This window comes from Coregonus lavaretus (genome assembly GCF_964263955.1).
Source record: "Coregonus lavaretus genome assembly, chromosome: 31".
NCBI classification, from domain to species: Eukaryota; Metazoa; Chordata; class Actinopteri; order Salmoniformes; family Salmonidae; genus Coregonus; species Coregonus lavaretus.
In genome coordinates, this window is record NC_140018.1 from 11,157,015 (window position 1) to 11,177,339 (window position 20,325).

Below are 20,325 nucleotides of genomic sequence, written 5' to 3' on the forward strand. Positions count from 1 at the left end.
TACTAAAAATAAAACCCTCATCTAAATAAAGTTATCTTCTTCTCTTTGTTGTGATGTAAGTGTCGAGACGGTGCGTTAAATCCCAGACGAAGCTTTAGCGTTCTTCTAGGTCTGGGATGGGCAACTTTGATGGGGGCTGGGGCCACAAAAATCTGAACTCAACGGGAGGGGCTGCAGTTGCTTGCGGGTCTGCGTGCCCACATCCATTCACGATATGATATCTGAGTGAGACTAACTAACAAAATCAATGGGGGGCACCAGCCGGTAATTCTACCATGATAACAAGTTTAGAATAGCTGGCCGCTAAACTAATTTAGCAATCTAAAATAACGTTAGCTGACATGGGCTAATTGACTGACTATCAGTGACTGACATAACAAGAGAAAAACTGCTGATGCACATCCACATTTTGAAATTGCACCTTGTGTATTCTACTATTCTAACTCGCAACAGTAAATTGAGATCTCGACTGAGGGTGAAAAAGGAAGAACATAACAACAGAGCAGAGAGACTGAGTTTAGGGTCTGACTGTTCTCTACATGTTAAAATATCTAATTGTCTTTCTCGGTCTTATCATGCACACCAGAGACAGATCTAAAGCCTGATGGATCAGTAACATTAAGATGCTCTCTGCTCGCCTATTATGGACTTATTATGGAAAGTGTAACCCACTCATCATTAGTGGTGTTACTCTGAGCTGGGTGGATTAGATCTGCAGGGAGACTCCAGACACCAGGTCACACAGATGTCTGGCTGTGACATCACTCTGACTGTGGCAATCCAAAGGGAAGACAACAACAAGAAGTGGATGTGTCAGCTGACTAAGAATAGAAAAGTGGGGACCTTCCTGGACACCTCTACATTCTCAGGTAACATGTATATCTCCCATTTCATCAATAACCACTGGGCACACACTGGTTGAATCAACGTTGTTTCCACATAATTTCAATGAAATTACATAGAACCAATGTGGAATAGATGTTGAATTGACGTCTGTGCCCAATGGGTAAGTACATCTGCCACCCTAACATACACTGTAGAAATAGGAACTGGTTCTGTATGAAATGTAAAAAAAATGTTTTACTACTATAAACTACTATCCAGGGAGTACAGCCATTACAGCAAGACCAGCCTTGTCAGCCACCTCCGCATCTTCTGCTGGTATTGTATTTTAGACTATTTCCTTTCTCAGTTGTATAGTAGATTGTTTGAGTGGTACAGCATTGGGCCAAAGTCAGATGTATTGCCTTGGTCAATACAGAGCATGCATTTCTACATGCAACTAAACCTTGATATTAAAGTATTTAACTTTGCTGTGATGACATTCATACTTCTCTCTTCCTGTGTGAATTTCTGGTCTTCTGGGATGCCAAAATACTACTACTCCAGATTTAAGATGTTATATAACCAAAAACATATTTAGTGAATGGTCTGAACAATCAAAGTAACTAACTCATTATGCACAAATGAAAACGCTAAGCTCTATGGTGTTCAGATAGAGGTGAAGTTGTAGAGGTGTTTGGTTGATGGATATTGGTCTTCAGCAACATCTAGTGGCTGTTTTGTGATACAAACTTGACTTTCATATAAATTAATCCAAGTGATTGACTGTGTTTAACCAATGCCTGTCTATCTCATTGTTCAGGTACCAGTAATGTTGTTGAGTTGCCCATCCGCATACCGGTAGTTCTCTTTGTGGCACTGACCATCATGTTTGTTGTAGTCACTGTTTACACAACCAGGAGGAGCCGCCTAAAAGCAGGTGAGTCACAGGCATTGGCCAAGTTCCATTTAGTTTCCTAGCTCCTCCTCCTTAGTTCCCACACCTTCAATGTTCACAGATCTGAAAGGACTGGATAGGCCTTAACATTATGAATGGTTCCATCGATTCATCCATAGGCCAATTGTTGGAGCATGCAACTAATTCCTCTCACATATTCTGACCTTCAGATCTATAAACTGAAATGGAATCGGGAGGGACATTCCTAGATGTGAGAAGAGTGCAGGAGGTCATGAGACAAATGAATGTGTAGTATCGGTGGAAAGAATTGTGTGTGTTAATTGTAGGGGTACCCATGGTACTCACTCTTCTCCCTGTTCTCGACTAGGACATTCAAACTGTCTGTAGCTTTATTGATTGAGTAAGAGAGGACATTATAAATGTTTTTTGACAACTAATGTTAATGATAGTGCATATGTTCTGGAAGATGTATTAATAGTTGTATTATCACCTTTCAATATATTTTTTACATGCCTTTTTGTTATTTTTTTCCTGCATGCAGTAGGGGTGCAGATATCAAAGCATGGTTGATGTGATTTATTTTATTTTCTGTCAGCATGGGGAAATTCGTTGGTTATGTTTAATTAATATTTTCTTGCCTAAGCAGACTTAAAATGAGCACTGCTTTTTCTAAAAATGTTACTGAATTTCTGAAACTGTTTTTTAAATAAATAATACAATATTTCAAACTCAGTGTCAGTTACAGGTGTGTTTTTTTCTGTAGGCTACACTTCCACTATTTATTTAATTTCTAACAAGCTAGTCAGCAGCACTTTTTAGTTATTCCCATTGACATTGCAAATAAAAGGACTGTTGCCTACAGCGTCATTCGAAATGACGCCACATACTACTCCCTTTATAACCTTTACCTGCAACCAAGCTTCTCGCCGGGCGCGGTGGCGCGTGCCTATAATCCAAGCCACTGGGAGGCTGAGGTTGGCGGATCGAGTGAGCTGAGGAGCTCTGGGCTGTAGCGTGCTATGTCGAACGGGTGTCCACACTAAGTTCGGTATCGATATGGTGCTCCCGGGGGAGCCTGGGGTCACCAGGTCGTCTAAGGAGGGGTGCACCGGCCCAGGTCGGAAACGAAGCAGGTCAAAGCCCCCGTGCCGTCCAGTAGTGGGACAGCGCCTGTGAGTAGACGCTGCAGTGCAGCCTTAGCAAGACATCGAAACCTAATCTTTTTCTATTCATTTAGTTTTACTTGTATTTCTCGGTGGCTACTACTGAGATACAAAACCTCGACCATCCCACAACAAGAGTAAAAGAGAAAGCAAACGAACACATTTAGCAGGTACTTGTCTCTGGAAATTGAGAATTATACTGACTCCTACTGACGAAGGGAGTGATAGGAGTAGCTACAGTATTTATAACAGCTGATGTACCACACAAGAACCAGCAGATGTCGTTAATCAAAAGCCCTTTGCTTTTATATTTTTGCAAAACGAAACGCGGAAGTACCCGTTTTATCCCTCAAGTATTCCCGTAGAACTGGGGTCTGCTACATGTACAAATAAGAAAACAAGGTAAACCGTTTAAATTAATCTTTCGTAAGTCACTTATCTCAGTGTTTTGATTAAAGTGTATATGTGCGACATATATTGACTGTTGTCGAGATGCTTCGTTTTGGCATAAGAAGCTAGCAAGCTATTAACCGCAACAAATCAAACGCTAAAAACAAACTCGGCGGCTAGCTAATCTAGCCACCGTTTTCAGTCGACCTTTTTAGCTGCAATGGGAATTAATGTTGGCCAGTAACACAAAGGTAATCTATTGTAGCTGGTGGCATTTGTTATTTTTGGAGAGACAGTAACGTACAGAGCTGGTGGTGTCTTGCTAGCAAGGCGGCCATGTTTATTGATGCTGCATTAGTTAAACATAGCTAGAGGCTGTACAAGTTAGCCAGCTAACTCGGTAGCTTACAGAGATACCTGCAACTATGCAAAGCTTGTGACGTGATAAACACTGCGCTAACGGACTAGCAGCTCAGTTGTTAATTAATAAACTTCGTATATAGCATGTTGTTTTGTTGAAATGTTGGTTGCTAGCTTCAACAAGTGATGTAACTTAGTTAGCTAGTCTATTTAGGTTGACGATGACTTCATGAATGGGAAGCACTGGATGCTGATGAAACCGAGATGATAATTCTCACCCAAACTATAATAGGACATCTCAGTTAACAGCTCATTTTGGGGGTAAGTAATGGATAGTGTGATTTATTCCTACAGATCTCTCAAGGCGTAATCCATGCTTTCAGATGAGCTTGACTCCAAACCCGAGGTAAGAGCTCCACACTATTCACTTGCCAACACAAATACATGGTGGTTTGTATTTGTGGTCTTCCGTTTGCACATACAGATCCACCCTCAGCTACAGAACTGTTTGATGAATTATCTCTTCCTCTCTCTCCCTCCTCTGCTTCTGAAGCTGCTGGTTCAGTTTGTCCAGAACGCGTCTATCCCTCTGGGGCAGGGTCTGGAGGACTCTGAGCCCAAACACACCTGCCTTCCCCTGCTGGCCCCTGCAGACAGCTCCCTGTGCACACAGCTGGCCCTGACAGGTCAGACAGACAGCATCTGACAGCCAATGACTGGATATCATCATAGACAATCTGCCGTATAATAACCTAATGTTTTTCAGATTATATATTGCCACTTGGACTAAATCTCTCTAAGTACCTACTCTCTCATTGGGCCTCTAGCCAACTAATCACTCCACCAATGTAATCTGTGATTGGTTCCCCAGAGGGTGGTCTCAGCCATGCGTCAGCGAGGTCTCTGTCCCTGTCGGAGTTTGGGGGAGCAGATCGGAGCCCCATGGTGGTGCACCCAAACCCCCATCCCCGCAGCCCTCACACCCCCTCCAGCCCACCTCCTGTCCTCCATGACCTGCAGCGGTCAGAGAGCAGCTCCTATGTCCTCCTCAACCTCGCCAAAGGTACAGAGACGCAGGGCCCAAGCAACCATATGAAATACGATTTTATTGGTCCCATGTGCCGAATACAACAGGTGTAGTAGACTTTACAGTGAAATGCTTACTTACAAGCCCATTCCCAACACTGCAGAGTTAAATAGTACACTAATTGAAGTGGATTTAACAAGAGACATCAATAAGGGATCTTAGCTTTCACCTGGTCAGTCTATCTCATTTACATACAGTACCAGTCAAAAGTTTGGACACACCTACTCATTCAAGGGGTTTTCTTTATTTTTACTATTTTCTACATTGTAGAATAATAATGAAGACATCAAAACAATGAAATAACACATATGGAATCATGTAGTAACCCAAAAAGTGTTAAACAAATCAAAATATATTTGACATTTTATGTTATTCAAAGTAGCCACCCTTTGCCTTGAAGACAGCTTTGCACACTCTTGGCATTCTCTCAACCAGCTTCACGAGGAATGCTTTTCCAAAAATCTTGAAGGAGTTCCCACATATGCTGGGCACTTGTTGGCTGCTTTTCCTTCACTCTGTGGTCCAACTCATCCAAAACCATCTCAATTGGGTTGAGGTAGGGTGATTGTGGAGGCCAGGTCATCTGATGCAGCTCTCCTTCTTGGTCAAATAGCCCTTACACAGCCTGGAGGTGTGTTTTGGGTCATTGTCCTGTTGAAAAACAAATGATAGTCCCACTAAGCGCAACCTAGATGGGATGGCGTATCGCTGCAGAATGCTATGGTAGCCATGCTGGTTAAGTGTGCCTTGAATTCTAAATAAATCACAGACAGTCACCAGAAAAGCACCCCCACACCATCACTCCTCCTCCATGCTTCATGGTGGGAACCACACATGCAGCGATCATCGGTTCACCTACTCTGCGTCTCACAAAGACACGTCGGCTAGAACCCCATTGCTCGTGTTTCTTGGCCCAAGCAAGTCTCTTCTTATTGGTGTCCTTTAGTAGTGGTTTCTTTGCAGCAATTCGACTATGAAGGCCTGATTCACGCAGTCTCCTCTGAACAGTTGATGTTGAGATGTGTCTGTTATTTGAACTCTGTGAAGCATTTTATTTGGGTTGCAATTTCTGAGGCTGGTAACTAATGAACTTATCCTCTGCAGCAGAGGTAATTCTGTGTCTTCCTAACCTCGGGCGGTCCTCATGAGAGCCAGTTTCATCATAATACTTGATGTTTTTTGCGGCTGCATACATTCAAAGTTCTTGAAATTGTGCGGATTGACTGACCTTCATGTCTTAAAGTAATGATGGACTGTCATTTGTCTTTGCTTATTTGAGCTGTTCTTACCATAATATGGACTTGGTCTTTTACCAAAAAGGGCTATCTTCTGTATACCACCTCTATCTTGTCAATTTGAGATTTTTGGTTCCAACCGCCGTGTCTTTGTGAGACGCAGAGTAGGTGAACGGATGATCTCTGCATGTGTGGTTCCCACCGTGAAGCATGGAAGAGGAGGTGTGATGGCGTGGGGATGCTTTGCTGATGACACTGTCTGTGATTAATTTAGAATTCAAGGCACACTTAACCAGCATGGCTACCACAGCATTCTGCAGCGATACGCCATCCCATCTGGTTTGGGCTTAGTGGGACTATCGTTTGTTTTTCAACAAGACAATGACCCAACACACCTCCAGGCTGTGTAAGGGCTATTTGACCAAGAAGGAGAGTGATGGAGTGCTGCATCAGATGACCTGGCCTCCACAATCCCCCGACCTCAACCCAATTGAGATGGTTTGGGATGAGTTGGACCACAGAGTGAAGGAAAAGCAGCCAACAAGTGCTCAGCATATGTGGGAACTCCTTCAAGACTTTTGGAAAAGCATTCCAGGTGAAGCTGGTTGAGAGAATGCCAAGAGTGTGCAAAGCTGTCATCAAGGCAAAGGGTGGCTACTTTGAATAACATAAAATGTAAAATATATTTTGATTTGTTTAACACTTTTTTGGGTTACTACATGATTCCATATGTGTTATTTCATAGTTTTGATGTCTTCACTATTATTCTACAATGTAGAAAATAGTAAAAATAAAGAAAAATCCTTGAATGAGTAGGTGTGTCCAAACCTTTGACTGGTACTGTATGTATTGAAATGAATTCTTTATTTAACTGTTATCTGTACTGTGGTGTGACAAAGCAGCTTTGCAATGCCAGGCAAATGCACCGACAAGTTTTATCATCTCATCTCCTCTGCACGCTCTGTCTGTGCCAGTCTCTGCCAGGCTCCGTCTCTGCCAGGCTCTGTCTCTGCCGGACAAATGATCACATTTATTGTCTTATGACCTTGTTTTATTTACATTGTAGGGCTGAGATAACATGTGACAAGGACAATTTATCATGCCCTGACAAACTGTCTTCCCTCTGTGTCTCCCTCTCCCTCCACCTCTCATTTTCTCTCTATCTCCCCCCTTTCTCCCTCTCTTTCCAGGCCTAGCAGCCTCCTCTGAGCCCCTAATCTTTTCAGCAGACGGGACAGAGGAGGAGGAAGAGGAGGTGATCTCGTCCGGGGACTGTTGTGTGGATGGCACTGCCCCCTGGTACCTGCGGGTACAGGAGTTGGCGCACGACAGCCTCATCGCAGCAACGCGGGCACAGCTGGCTAAAGATGCCAAGGCTAGCCAGGACGCAAGGGCTGGGAATGGCAGCAACAGTAATGTCACTTCTTCTTTGGTTTTTATGGTGGTGGGTAAATTGACTTTAATGGGGGTTTATTGCCACCAACTGATCACTGACTGAAGAGCAGGTGTGACATTTAGCTGATACTAACTATATAGAAAAACACTATAAAATGTACAGGAAGACTTCTGTTTAGGATATCACTCGCTGCTTCTGTTGCCTAGGTGACCGCCTGCCCAGCTTCCCGTCGGAGGGGGCAAAGAGAGAGCAGCCGGCGAGGACCAATCGTACAATGTCGTCTAAACAGATCCTCCGCTGCTCCTTTGAGGGCTGCTACAGAACCTTCACCTGGCCTGCTCACCTCAAATACCACCTCAAAACACACAGGTACACACTCACACTCACACACACACACACTCAAATATCACCTCAAATGTTCATGTGTGTGTATGTCAGGAACGACCGTACGTTCCAGTGTGGGGCGGAGGGCTGTGGGAAGAGTTTCTACGTACTGCAGCGTCTGCAGGTCCACATGAGAACTCACAACGGAGACAAGCCCTTCATCTGCAAGGAGAAGAACTGTGGCAAGAAGTTCACTACCGCAGGAAACCTCAAGAACCACAAACGCACACACACAGGTGGGGACAGTGCCACACGCTTAGAGGTACACAGCAGTAGAGCACATACACCGGAACAACATCTGTTTTAGTCTGCTCTGTATTCTGTAGTACAGCATAGAAATAAAGTGATTGTCTTTCATATGTTTCAGGTGTTTTCAGTGCTGTGGGAAGATATGTGCTTAGTGTGTTTGTGTGGGAGAGTGGTATAATGCTTGGTCTGTGAGAAAGTGTTATCATTAATATGTGTTGTCTACATTTGAGAAGCCTTCATATGTACTTTCAAGCATGTGATCATTCATTGGTGTGTGTGTGTTGTCTATAGGTGAGAAGCCTTTCTTGTGTGAAGCAGATGGCTGTGGCCGTTCCTTTGCAGAGTACTCCAGTCTACGCAAACACATGCTCGTACACTCAGGTGAGAACAACACACCCACAGATAAGTTAATCAAATCTGCATGCCAGAATTGACCTACTAGCACAGGGGTAGGCAACCCTGGTCCTGGAGGGCTGCAGGCACTTCATGTTTTTGATTTAACTGACCTGGAAGACCAGTGTGTTGAATTTAGGCAATCATTGAACTGATCAATTGGCTCAGTTGGTCAGGTGTGGTGCCTAGCTGGATCAAAATCCTGCAGTACCTGGGGCACTCCAGCAAAAGGGTTGCCTACCCCTGTACTAGCATTTAAACTCGCCAGTTTCAGCATTTCATTCTATACGTAGTGAAATTTATAACAGCTAGGTTGCTTTAACTACCGGTATAACAACTGAATATGTGGAAGTCGAGTTCCTACTGTCTAAGAGCACAGTTTAAAAATTTAATTATGTTAACAGTCAGTCAGAACTTTAGCTTCAGTTTGTGTCACTGTGTGCATCTCAAATGGCACCCTATTCCCTATATAGTGCACTCTTTTTGACCAGAGCCTTATGGCCTTGTGCTCCAAAGTAGTGCACTTTATAGGGAATAAGGTGCCATTTGAGATGCAACCACTGAAAAGTGTTCCTGTGTATCATTGTGTTCTAGGAGAGAAGCCCCACCAGTGTGGGGTTTGTGGAAAGACGTTCTCTCAGAGCGGCAGCAGGAACGTCCACATGAGGAAGAGACATGGAGAGGAGGTGCTGGGGAACGAGGGCAGAGAAACAGGTAATAAACAAACTAGGCCAATGGTCACCAACCCTGGTTACAGGGTGTAGAGGCTTTTTTTCCAATTCCAACCCAACACACTACACCTAATTTAGCCGGAGCCTTGGAGTTTACGTGTGTGTGTAACAGGCTCGTTTTCTTCCATCTGGAATGTTCGATATGACACACACACACACACACACACACACACCTCTGTAATGAACAGTATGTGTGATTGACAGGCGAGGCTCTGACACACAGCAGTTTGCTGGAGGCTGACGGGTCACCTGGCGACAACATGGTCACCATGACTACGGGGGTGGAGCCCATGAACCTACACCACGCCATGCTGCGAGAACAAGGTAGACGCGCACACACACACACACACACACACAAAACGTCTCACAAATGCAAAACCCCAATAAATCACATTTTATTTGTAAAATGTGCCGAATACAACTGGTGTAGACTTTACCATGAAATGCTTAACAGTCCAATCCCAATACTCTTAAAGAGATAGTGTGAGATTCTGGAAATCATTTTATTCCCCCATCTACCTGGATTTAGATGAACTCATGGATACCATTTGTAGTCCCCTGTAGCGCAGTTGGTAGAGCATGGCGCTTGTAACGCCAGGGTTGTGGGTTCGTCTCCCACGGGGGGGCAGTATGAAAATGTATGCACTCACTAACTGTAAGTTGCTCTGGATAAGAGCGTCTGCTAAATGACTAAAATCTATGTCTCTCCGTCCAGTATGATGGAAGTTAGCTTCGCGAGCCAATAATAACTAGCGTTAGCGCGATGACTGGAAGTCTACCACTAGATGTGTAGTACTGAACGCCCTTCATACTGAACGCAGACATAAATTGTATCCATGAGTTCATCTGACTCTGGGTAAGTAGAAAGTCTCGCACTATCCCTTTAACAGTTAGCGATGGCGTTATGGTATTTTTCAGGACTCAAACCAAGGGTATCGTCCAAAACCACGGGGGGATATATTGCCTAACTATGGCCATGTTAGTTATTTAATTAGCCCCATGTGCCTTCTAACTCATCTCTTCTTCCCTTCGTTTCCTTCCTGCGTCTAGGCTCGGCAGACTCCGTGGTCGTTCTCTCTCAACCCCATGACCTGGTCACCATGACAACGGCAAGCCACACGTATGCAGAGGATGTGGTGGCTTTGCTGTAGTCAAGGCTTTTCTGCAAATCTCAGTTCTCACTTCAGGAAAGGCATTTGAGGCAGAACCCTCTACATGGATGCATCTTTCACTGTGGCTGCGTTTAGACAGGCAGCCCAATTCTGAGCTTTTTTTTCACTCTTTGGTCTTTTGACCAATCAGATAAGATCTGATGTGATTGGTCAAAAGGCCAATTAGTGGAAAAAATATCCATATTGGGCTACCTGTCTAAACGTGGCCTTTTAGCCCTGTAGATATATATAATTAACTGCTGAGGGTTTTATGAGAAGACAGTGTCAAATGTTCTAGAACTTGTACAGACAGACTTTTTCTGTAGTTTATACATATAAGGAATTATCAGGTGACTTTCCAAAGAAATAAAGACAGGTATACAAATAATGTTTTATTAATTAACAGAAGGTACATGAAAAATGTATAGCTACCTGTATTTGTCATTGTTAAACAACATACTAAATCAATTGTGTAACCTTGCCTGGGTGCAGATAAGGCTAAAATGCAGTGCACTTTCTTTTGTAAATATTAAGGCTGATGCTTTTAGCTTCACAAATTAATCAAGGGCTCGATTCGTATCGTTGAAGTTCAGCACTAAAGCGCGATTGAAATTTAAGGCAATGTTCCCACGTTGAGACTGTGTTCACGGTAAACGCTGCATATGTCAGTCCAATCATTAACAAAAAGGAAACTGAAAACAGTTTCAAACTCACAAGCTGCTATTGGAACGAAGGTACAGTTAGTAGTTAATGCACAGCTGCATGTAGCACAATGGAACACAATATTTTTGCCAAGCACATTCTACACACACATACAGTGGGGGAAAAAAGTATTTAGTCAGCCACCAATTGTGCAAGTTCTCCCACTTAAAAATATGAGAGAGGCCTGTAATTTTCATCATAGGTACACGTCAACTATGACAGACAAATTGAGAAGAAAAAAATCCTGAAAATCACATTGTAGGATTTTTAATGCATTTATTTGCAAATTATGGTGGAAAATAAGTATTTGGTCACCTACAAACAAGCAAGATTTCTGGCTCTCACAGACCTGTAACTTCTTCTTTAAGAGGCTCCTCTGTCCTCCACTCGTTACCTATATTAATGGCACCTGTTTGAACTTGTTATCAGTATAAAAGACACCTGTCCACAACCTCAAACAGTCACACTCCAAACTCCACTATGGCCAAGACCAAAGAGCTGTCAAAGGACACCAGAAACAAAATTGTAGACCTGCACCAGGCTGGGAAGACTGAATCTGCAATAGGTAAGCAGCTTGGTTTGAAGAAATCAACTGTGGGAGCAATTATTAGGAAATGGAAGACATACAAGACCACTGATAATCTCCCTCGATCTGGGGCTCCACGCAAGATCTCACCCCGTGGGGTCAAAATGATCACAAGAACGGTGAGCAAAAATCCCAGAACCACACAGGGGGACCTAGTGAATGACCTGCAGAGAGCTTTGACCAAAGTAACAAAGCCTACCATCAGTAACACACTACGCCGCCAGGGACTCAAATCCTGCAGTGCCAGACGTGTCCCCCTGCTTAAGCCAGTACATGTCCAGGCCCGTCTGAAGTTTGCTAGAGTGCATTTGGATGATCCAGAAGAGGATTGGGAGAATGTCAGATGAAACCAAAATATAACTTTTTGGTAAAAACTCAACTTGTCGTGTTTGGAGGACAAAGAATGCTGAGTTGCATCCAAAGAACACCATACCTACTGTGAAGCATGGGGGTGGAAACATCATGCTTTGGGGCTGTTTTTCTGCAAAGGGACCAGGACGACTGATCTGTGTAAAGGAAAGAATGAATGGGGCCATGTATCGTGAGATTGAGTGAAAACCTCCTTCCATCAGCAAGGGCATTGAAGATGAAACGTGGCTGGGTCTTTCAGCATGACAATGATCCCAAACACACTGCCCGGGCAACGAAGGAGTGGCTTCGTAAGAAGCATTTCAAGGTCCTGGAGTGGCCTAGCCAGTCTCCAGATCTCAACCCCATAGAAAATCTTTGGAGGGAGTTGAAAGTCTGTGTTGCCCAGCGACAGCCCCAAAACATCACTGCTCTAGAGGAGATCTGCATGGAGGAATGGGCCAAAATACCAGCAACAGTGTGTGAAAACCTTGTGAAGACTTACAGAAAACGTTTGACCTGTGTCATTGCCAACAAAGGGTATATAACAAAGTATTGAGAAACTTTTGTTATTGACCAAATACTTATTTTCCACCATAATTTGCAAATAAATTCATTAAAAATCCTACAATGTGATTTTCTGGAATTTTTTTCTCATTTTGTCTGTCATAGTTGACGTGTACCTATGATGAAAATTACAGGCCTCATCTTTTTAAGTGGGAGAACTTGCACAATTGGTGGCTGACTAAATACTTTTTTCCCCACTGTACCAGCTTCAATTTTTTTTATGAAAAGACAGATCAGACCCAACTGATATCAGACGGTCAAAATATCCAGATTTATACAGTATTTGCAGTAACACAACTATGTGGAGTTTCAGCCCCCAGTGCTTTAATAGAGAAGTACATAATACAAGCCTACAATATAGCAGCCAGTCACAACATGAAAACAACAGACCTACTGAACTATGGTACCAGCCATATACGTGTTGGGTAACAAAATAGTTAACAATTGTAATTCCATCTCAAATGTGAAATCTTGCAAGTTGAACATAAGGCAAAGATACAAGTTTGGCATATCTTTAAGACATTACAATTCGCAACAAGACACAAAGGCTTATCAGTCCATTTCTTGTTGAGCACCATGTAAACCAGTGATCCCACCCAACCCTGTGGCTCTTTGTCTCTCAGTGGATCTTTAGGTTCTGGAAGTGGTTGAACGTGGCACCTAAAGCCCAGCTTGTCTCCACGTTGTTCACCTTCTTAGTCAGCTGGAGAAAGGAGACAACACACACCAAATCACTCATGCCTTTTTGTATTTATTTAAGTAAAAATTTCTAACTGATCTTGTGTCTGACCATTTCTTTGTTGCTAGCTTTAAAAAGTGTGGTTTTGTGTTACTGAATTGCCAAAAGGACTATTGTGCATTATGACTTCACTGTCTCACCTGCAGTACAGTGTTCTCCTTGAAGCCGAAGCCATCTTTGAGCAGACAGGTGATGTAGGTCATGTCCATACACAGGAAGGGGCTGACCGGACGGTACTTAGACATCTTGTTACACACTGGAACATGAAACAGAAATCCACTTCCAGATCAGTGAAACGAGGAGAGGAAGGCACCTTTAAGCCATTCAGACTTCTCAAGCATAGTGCAGTAAGGGCTAGAGCTAGCCAACACCCGCATAGCTGCTGTTTTGACGGTGTGGGAAGGAAGCTGCGTTCCAGCTGTCAAATCCAGCGGATTCCGGCATTATAGCTATCGCGGACATTGCCATTGGCTGCACGGAGTCACATTAATAGGAAGTTTGAACACTGGAATGTGTGATGTTATCTACACCTTGATGAGGCTGATTTTTTAAACAATGATTTTTAATTTGAGCATCATTATTTCTATATAGCCTACACTTTCTCATTTTTAACTTCTAACATGAGTGGGACGGGTGTGGCTTTGTGACAATGATCACAAGAGCTGCTCCAACGCAGTTACACCTCTGACACCGCCAAAATATCAGCTATGCGGGTGTCGGCTATTGCTGGTTAACGCTTGATCTGATTAAATCTAGGCCTAAGCCTTGTGCCCACCAGTATGTATGCGTTCAGCCAGAAGTCCATTCACTTCAATGGGAGGCAATCCACACAGCTGGGATTCATCTGCCAGACTAGGTTGCGGTGCGTGCAGCGTGTCACATGCGTTTTTATTTTATGTTATTTTTTTGCTCAGAAAACCTGGATGGCCAAGTTGGGGAACCCTGCACAACACAGTAATGATAAATCCATTGCTATGCGCAGTATTTCTATGTATTTGAAAAATGTATTTCAATTCTGAGTAATTTGTCATTTGTATTACACTGGGCTGAACTACACTCCTATGTGTTTTGTAACAAGATACTTTCGAGAGCTGTCATTTGTATTTTCAAAATACTTTTCTATCCCATTTTTTATAGCAGTTCACCATTTTGTTGCTCCCTTTCACCTGGAGTTGGTATCAGGAGTCCGATGGCACTACGGTCTGATAAGAGCTATCATTTTGGTATGTTAATATATTCTTTACATATACATTTACATTTAGGTCATTTAGCAGACACTTATCCAGAGTGACTTACAGTCGGGGCACTCAACTAAGGTAGATAAAGTACAAGTAAAACGTTACTGTTTGGGCCGGCTACTTGCAAATATATATCTGTATTTTAAAATACAAAATACATGTATTTTAATTAAATACATTTCAAAATACAAGTATTTTGTCGTTTATTTTGATACATCGATCTTTATGGTATTTTGTATTTGTGGCTTAACTTGTTCTCACCCTCTTTAGCTCCCTTCTTGAAGTCCCTGACCTCCAGCATTCCTCCTTGGGTCCCGTCTGAAAGAGAGGAACGACGGGGGGTCGTTAATCTTTCCTTCAGAAACACTGTCATCACACTGTATCATTCAATACAATGAGAGCAGGGCTACACTAACCCTATACATCTCCATCATACTAATAGGGCCTGTAACCTTTCTCATCATCTTACAACACTGACAAGTCGACGACCACGGACACCACTCTAATAACTACACATCTAGAACTCATCACACCACTGAGTCTGAGTCAGTTACCTCAGTAATTAGCTATTTTTCCCTGTCGAGTGGGAGGAAGGGAAAGGATCTCATTCTAGGAGTCATTATACTAACTGTGTGTGTGTGTCCTCTCACTAGCCCGTTTATACCTGGTTCTAACATGCGTCCTTTGTCCTGAGCTTATCCACATTCCGATTGTTCCCACATTGAAGCCATTGCATCTACACACGGTAGTAAAATGTGTCTTATCCGTCCACTGTGTCAGCATTGTGACTAGATATCCTGGTCCCGCCCTGTATGAAATTATTTTACAGATATTACTTGAAAATATTTTTATTTTAAGACACATATTGATGCCAAAAGTCAATGGTGTAACCTGTCAATGTTTGTAGAGGGTGGGATAATGATGATTTAAATGGTTTCACTGTCCAGATCCGTCTACACTTGTAAGATATCCAGACACAATGTGTGCCTGACTACATCCGGAGGTGGTCAGGAAGGTCTGATCACAATGCGTCGTAATCGTTTACACCTGTTGTGGGCACAATCAGAATGTGGACAAGATCAGGACAAAGGACAATTGTTGGAACCAGGTATAAACAGGGCTACTGATGCGTCCACTGCTCGGTTGTAGTAGAAGTTGTGTGTGTGTGTGTTCTCACCAATAAGGCCTGCATCCACGGCTCGGTCAAAGTAGTACGAGAAAGCATAGAACACACTGGTGTCTTTCAACTCATAGGGATGGTGAACCATTCCCTTTACCACCTTCAACACCTCCTGGTAACACAGCTTGTATCCCGCATAACCTGGGACAGGGACCGAAACAGGATACTGTTATGACCTCAATTTTTCAATCAATACAATGCATTTGTATAGCACTTTCATACACATTTGTGACAAACTGCTTTACAGCAACCCCAGGTAAACCCTAGTACCCTGCATAGGAAGACACTTTCAGAGGTACCAAGTTCGGCATGCTACGTTTTGTGTTACCACCCAAATAACTGTTCCAAGGTACATTTTACGCACACCATATGTAAAATGTATGCATGCATGACTGTAAGTCACTTTGGATAAAAGCGTCTGCTAAAGGGAATATATTATATTAAGGTTGTTCTATTACAGTACATATTTGATGGTAGTTCTAGCAGATCCAGTGAGTTGGTTGACTCTCACCATCAGGTATCCCGCTGACTGTGTATGTGAGTCCTCCAAAGCTCCACTCCTCTCTGAACTTCTTGGGCAGACAGGAGCTTTTGAACACTCTCCACTCCAACCCTGTAGTGTAAAGTAACAAAATAATGATGTATGGGGGTCTATGAATAACATAGCAAAGTGAAAAGATGTTGCATGTTCTAAAACCTATATTGTGTGTGAATTGGGGATTCTAACATGCTGATGATGATATGTAAAGGAATGTTAGGGCTCGATTCAATCTGTATTGACGAAGTTCAGCGTTATAGTGCAATTGAAATTTAAAGGTAATTACATTTCTATCTGAGTGTATCGCAGCTCTTGAGCGCTACGGATTGAATCGAGCCATTACCTTCTGCCCCCAGTGCTCCTAGGGCTGCCAGTCTGGCTGCCATCAGTCCATTACCCAGGTAGCTGTCAATCAAATCAATCAATTAATAGTTATTTGGATAGCACTTTTACAAACTATTACGGTTTTGTTATTAAGAACAATTACTCGTGACTGTTTATACTTTCTGCATCAGTGGATTTAGATTGTTTACCTGTGAGTGTACAGTTCATATGTAGAGTTGAACATGTCAAGTCTGGCAATGTAGTCAGCAGGAGAACTTTCAATGGTTTTCTGCACAGGACAAATAAATATGTGAAGAAATGTATGCATGTCTAACTGATCTTCTGCTAACTGATCTTCTGGATAAAAGCGTCTGCTAAATGGCATATATTATATTATTCATATTAAAATATAAACACTGTATCAACGTAGTGTAGAAACACAATATTGAAAATAAATCAACTTGTACAAATGGACCCTAACCTTGCATTTGGGTAGAAAAGTGATTTGAGTTGATCCTCCCCCCAGATCCAGAATCCCCACTGTCTTCCTGGTCTCAGCATACAGGTGACCTAAAAAAAGAAGTTCACATTTGAACCAACTTTATCGACAAGTTCCCTCTGAAGACGGCGAGATAGGAATCAGTCACACTTCTGATTTGGTACAGCCCAGGATCTGTATCCAGAGGTGTGAAACACGCTGTGGAGATCTGATAAAGATGATAGGAGTCCCTTTGAGGAATAAAACCCTACTCAGTATCGACTATGGTTGTACAAGTTGAGGTTATCTTCTGGAGAGCCAGGGTTTATGAGAAATAAAAAATGTCATTGCCATTTCAGATGTCTTTGAGTTTATGTACAGTATGTCTATATATATATATATGGCCAACCCTACACCCTGATAATAGAATAGTCTGACCAAAAATTTATGAAAAGTTAAAAGAATTCATTACAATATGTACTATGACAAGAAGTTACAAGTCTCACCTGTCAAAAAGTTCACAGTAACCCACGCCAAAATTCCTACGAGAACAAAAAAGTTCAATTCAAGTGGGGTTAATACTGATCTGACAATGCAGTTTAGTGCAGTTACCTCACAACTTGTTTGACATGCATAAGCATTCGTTTTACGTGTGAGAGAGCTATCATTTGAGAGACGTGGTCAAAATGCTGACAAATCAATTAAACAATGACACCACACGAGGCTTGGTAAACCACTAAATCCATTCACCACATAATTACACATTTTTTAGATGTAACCAACACTGCCTCTAACGACAACAACCCTCTTTTTCCAACAGCGTCATCATAACAGATCAGGGTAATCTACAGTAATTTAGTAAAACAGCCTCAGGAAAACCAACACCATGAAAAATAAAGAGCACAGCAAGCTGTAGAAGGAGAACAGTGACTGATGCTACCAGGAGGAGAGCACTGCTGAAGCCTGCCACCGAAGTGCTGATGAATAGGTTTGACTGGAGGTTGACTGGGGGTTATTGGTAGACGAGACGAGACTTTACCTTCATTTGTACCATCCATTATGCTGACGCTGTCATCTGGGACGAAGAAGGGAGATTCATCAAACACGTCCTGCACCTGAGGGGTAGAGTGGGAAGATAGAGAGATGACAACAGAAAGAGTGAATGTAGTGTCAACACCTTCGGCAGTGCCATACTTGATTTAGTAGAGCCGTACACTAGCCCCCCAACTCCCAACTCCCTACACAGTAGCCCCCTATCAGATCAAGCAGTGCCCTAGCCAGTACCTGTTCCAGTAGACCCTGGGCTTTCTCTGGGGGCAGCAGCCTGAGCCCTGCTGTAGCTTTCAGGACCAGTGGGGTTCTCTTCCAATCCAGCCGAGGGACGGTCTTCTTAGCCACCTTCAGAAGCTGCCTCACTGTGTACCCACCCTGGGGAGATAACGTGGTTGCGATGATGATGATGATGATGAATTTGAGCAAAATCTATTTAAAGTGTTTTGGGAATATTGGAATATCACTTGCTGCATCGACAATTACAACCGCTACTGTACTCACCATTTCAGGCATGTCTGCGTATGCTGACAGACCAGGCTTGATGGAATGGAACATCTCATTATCCAACACTGGTAACTCCTCTGTCAGACAAAATATACAAATGAACCATCAGTCAACAGATAAAGATATACAATTGAAATTACAAAATCCACTCGGATCAATAAGCATTTAATCTACAATTTGCAAACATTAATGATGTTTTATGAAGATGGGTATTTTGTGTAATGTTCATTGACTAGCATCTAATAATACACACATTTATTTTGAAATAAATGGGCAATTCAACTCCACAACATTGCATAGAGTAACACATCTGGGAGCATCTAAATACCTCTCTCTCCAGTAGAATTTTAACATAACTCACCAGGGTCTTTCTGTATGAAGGTATAGACGTGGATGCGTGTCCCAGTGCTGCCAGCGTCAAACATTACCCCGTAGAAGATCCGGCTGGAGTTGGCTGGACGGCTGAGGCTGGGGAGGAGGTTACCCAGGCTGGCTGAGAAATCCAGGACAGAAGCCTTGGGCTGGGGCTGGGCATGGGACAGCCCTGTCAGAGCCAACACAACCAGAACCAGAGACAGGACCACTGCAGGTAGGAGAGGAGCCTGGAGAGACATCTTCACTCTGGCGAAGGAGCAGGATATGAGTGTCCCTCTGATGGGTACGAAGCCAAGAGATTAGGCTAAACCTGATGGACTAATGGGTATCTTAGTCAACTCAACTAATAGGGGAATGGAGACTGAGGCAGTTGTGTAGAGGAAAGTTTAGTTTAGCCAACAGCACGCTAGATAGCCTAATTGACACTGCTTCTGAGTCCTGACCTAACTGGATAGAAGATACAACATCCCAACTAGAAGCAACAACCAACAGAAGAGCCCCAAAGCAATAACATGCAGTTATATGCCATTTGATCACACCCCAACTAGCCATTCACCAATCAGAAGTGAGCCTTCTGGAGGATGAAGTGCACACTTCCACCTTGACACTGTTCCAATAGCAGGATTATGTTAGACAAATGTACAGTACTCCCCCCTACTACGGTTCCTACATTAGTTTTGGAGCCAGGGGTGTCACCAAAGCTGTGTTATATTCATTAGGTATGTTGTAGCTAATTGTCAGTGGTGGAAAAAGTACCCAGTTGTCATACTTGAGTAAAAGTAAAGATACCCTAACAGAAAATGACTCAAGTAAAAGTCACCCAGTAAAATACTACTTGAGTAAAAGTCTAAGTATTTGGTTTTAAATATACTTTAGTATCAAAAGTAAATGTTTTTGCTAAAATATACTTAAGTATCAAAAGTAAAAATACGAATAATTAAAAATTCCTTATATTAAGCAAACCAGACGGCAAAATGTTCTTGTTTTTTACATTTACGGATAGCTAGGGGCACACTACAACATCCTTTACAAACAAAGCATTTGTATTTAGTGAGTCCGCCAGATCAGAGGCAGTAGGGATGTTCTCTTGATAAGTGTGTGAATTTGACCATTTTCTGTCCTGCTAGCCATTCAAATGGAGTTTAAAGTTTTAAAAAATATTTAGGAATGTAGTGAAGTAAAAGTAGTTGTAGTGTTGTCAAATTCCCAAGGACATAGATAGCTACCTGCAAACTTAACACTGCATGCAAAGAAACGAAAGCTAGCTGCTACCTTTATAGCGGCATGGTATGTAAATGTTGGGAATTCAAATGGGAACAAAAGTTGATAGCTATTTAACTCATTTCTGAAGTTGACCCAGGCCGTTGCACGACTTGCAATTGACAAACTTGCTAGCTAGCTAATCGGTCACTT

General features: G+C 42.7%; 2 protein-coding genes across 3 annotated transcripts; one reads left to right on the top strand and one right to left on the bottom strand.

The window, feature by feature from the left end:
- The first annotated feature begins 3,219 nt into the window (after positions 1-3,219).
- LOC311106879 (zinc finger protein 410-like) lies at positions 3,220-10,780 on the top strand. Of its 2 annotated transcripts, XM_084149268.1 has the most exons (11): positions 3,220-3,306; positions 4,009-4,060; positions 4,208-4,340; positions 4,526-4,717; positions 7,167-7,388; positions 7,579-7,741; positions 7,811-7,992; positions 8,297-8,386; positions 8,993-9,112; positions 9,334-9,453; positions 10,180-10,780. In XM_084149268.1, the coding sequence occupies exons 2-11, from the start codon at positions 4,028-4,030 to the stop codon at positions 10,278-10,280; spliced, it is 1,356 nt and encodes a 451-aa protein (XP_084005394.1). In that variant the 5' UTR covers positions 3,220-3,306; positions 4,009-4,027; the 3' UTR covers positions 10,281-10,780. The 2 variants fall into 2 exon arrangements, with proteins under 2 accessions (XP_084005394.1, XP_084005393.1); XM_084149267.1 differs by having other exon boundaries at positions 7,579-7,992; positions 10,180-10,662.
- A 1,830-nt stretch (positions 10,781-12,610) lies between these two features.
- LOC311107025 (ectonucleoside triphosphate diphosphohydrolase 5-like) lies at positions 12,611-19,151 on the bottom strand (the record flags this gene model as incomplete). The annotated part of the gene is made up of 13 exons (XM_084149477.1): positions 12,611-13,186; positions 13,363-13,478; positions 14,722-14,778; positions 15,638-15,781; positions 16,152-16,253; positions 16,522-16,583; positions 16,712-16,791; positions 16,984-17,072; positions 17,487-17,522; positions 18,020-18,095; positions 18,265-18,408; positions 18,535-18,614; positions 18,899-19,151. The coding sequence occupies 13 exons, from the start codon at positions 19,149-19,151 to the stop codon at positions 13,103-13,105; spliced, it is 1,323 nt and encodes a 440-aa protein (XP_084005603.1). The 3' UTR covers positions 12,611-13,102.
- Positions 19,152-20,325: the final 1,174 nt, after the last annotated feature.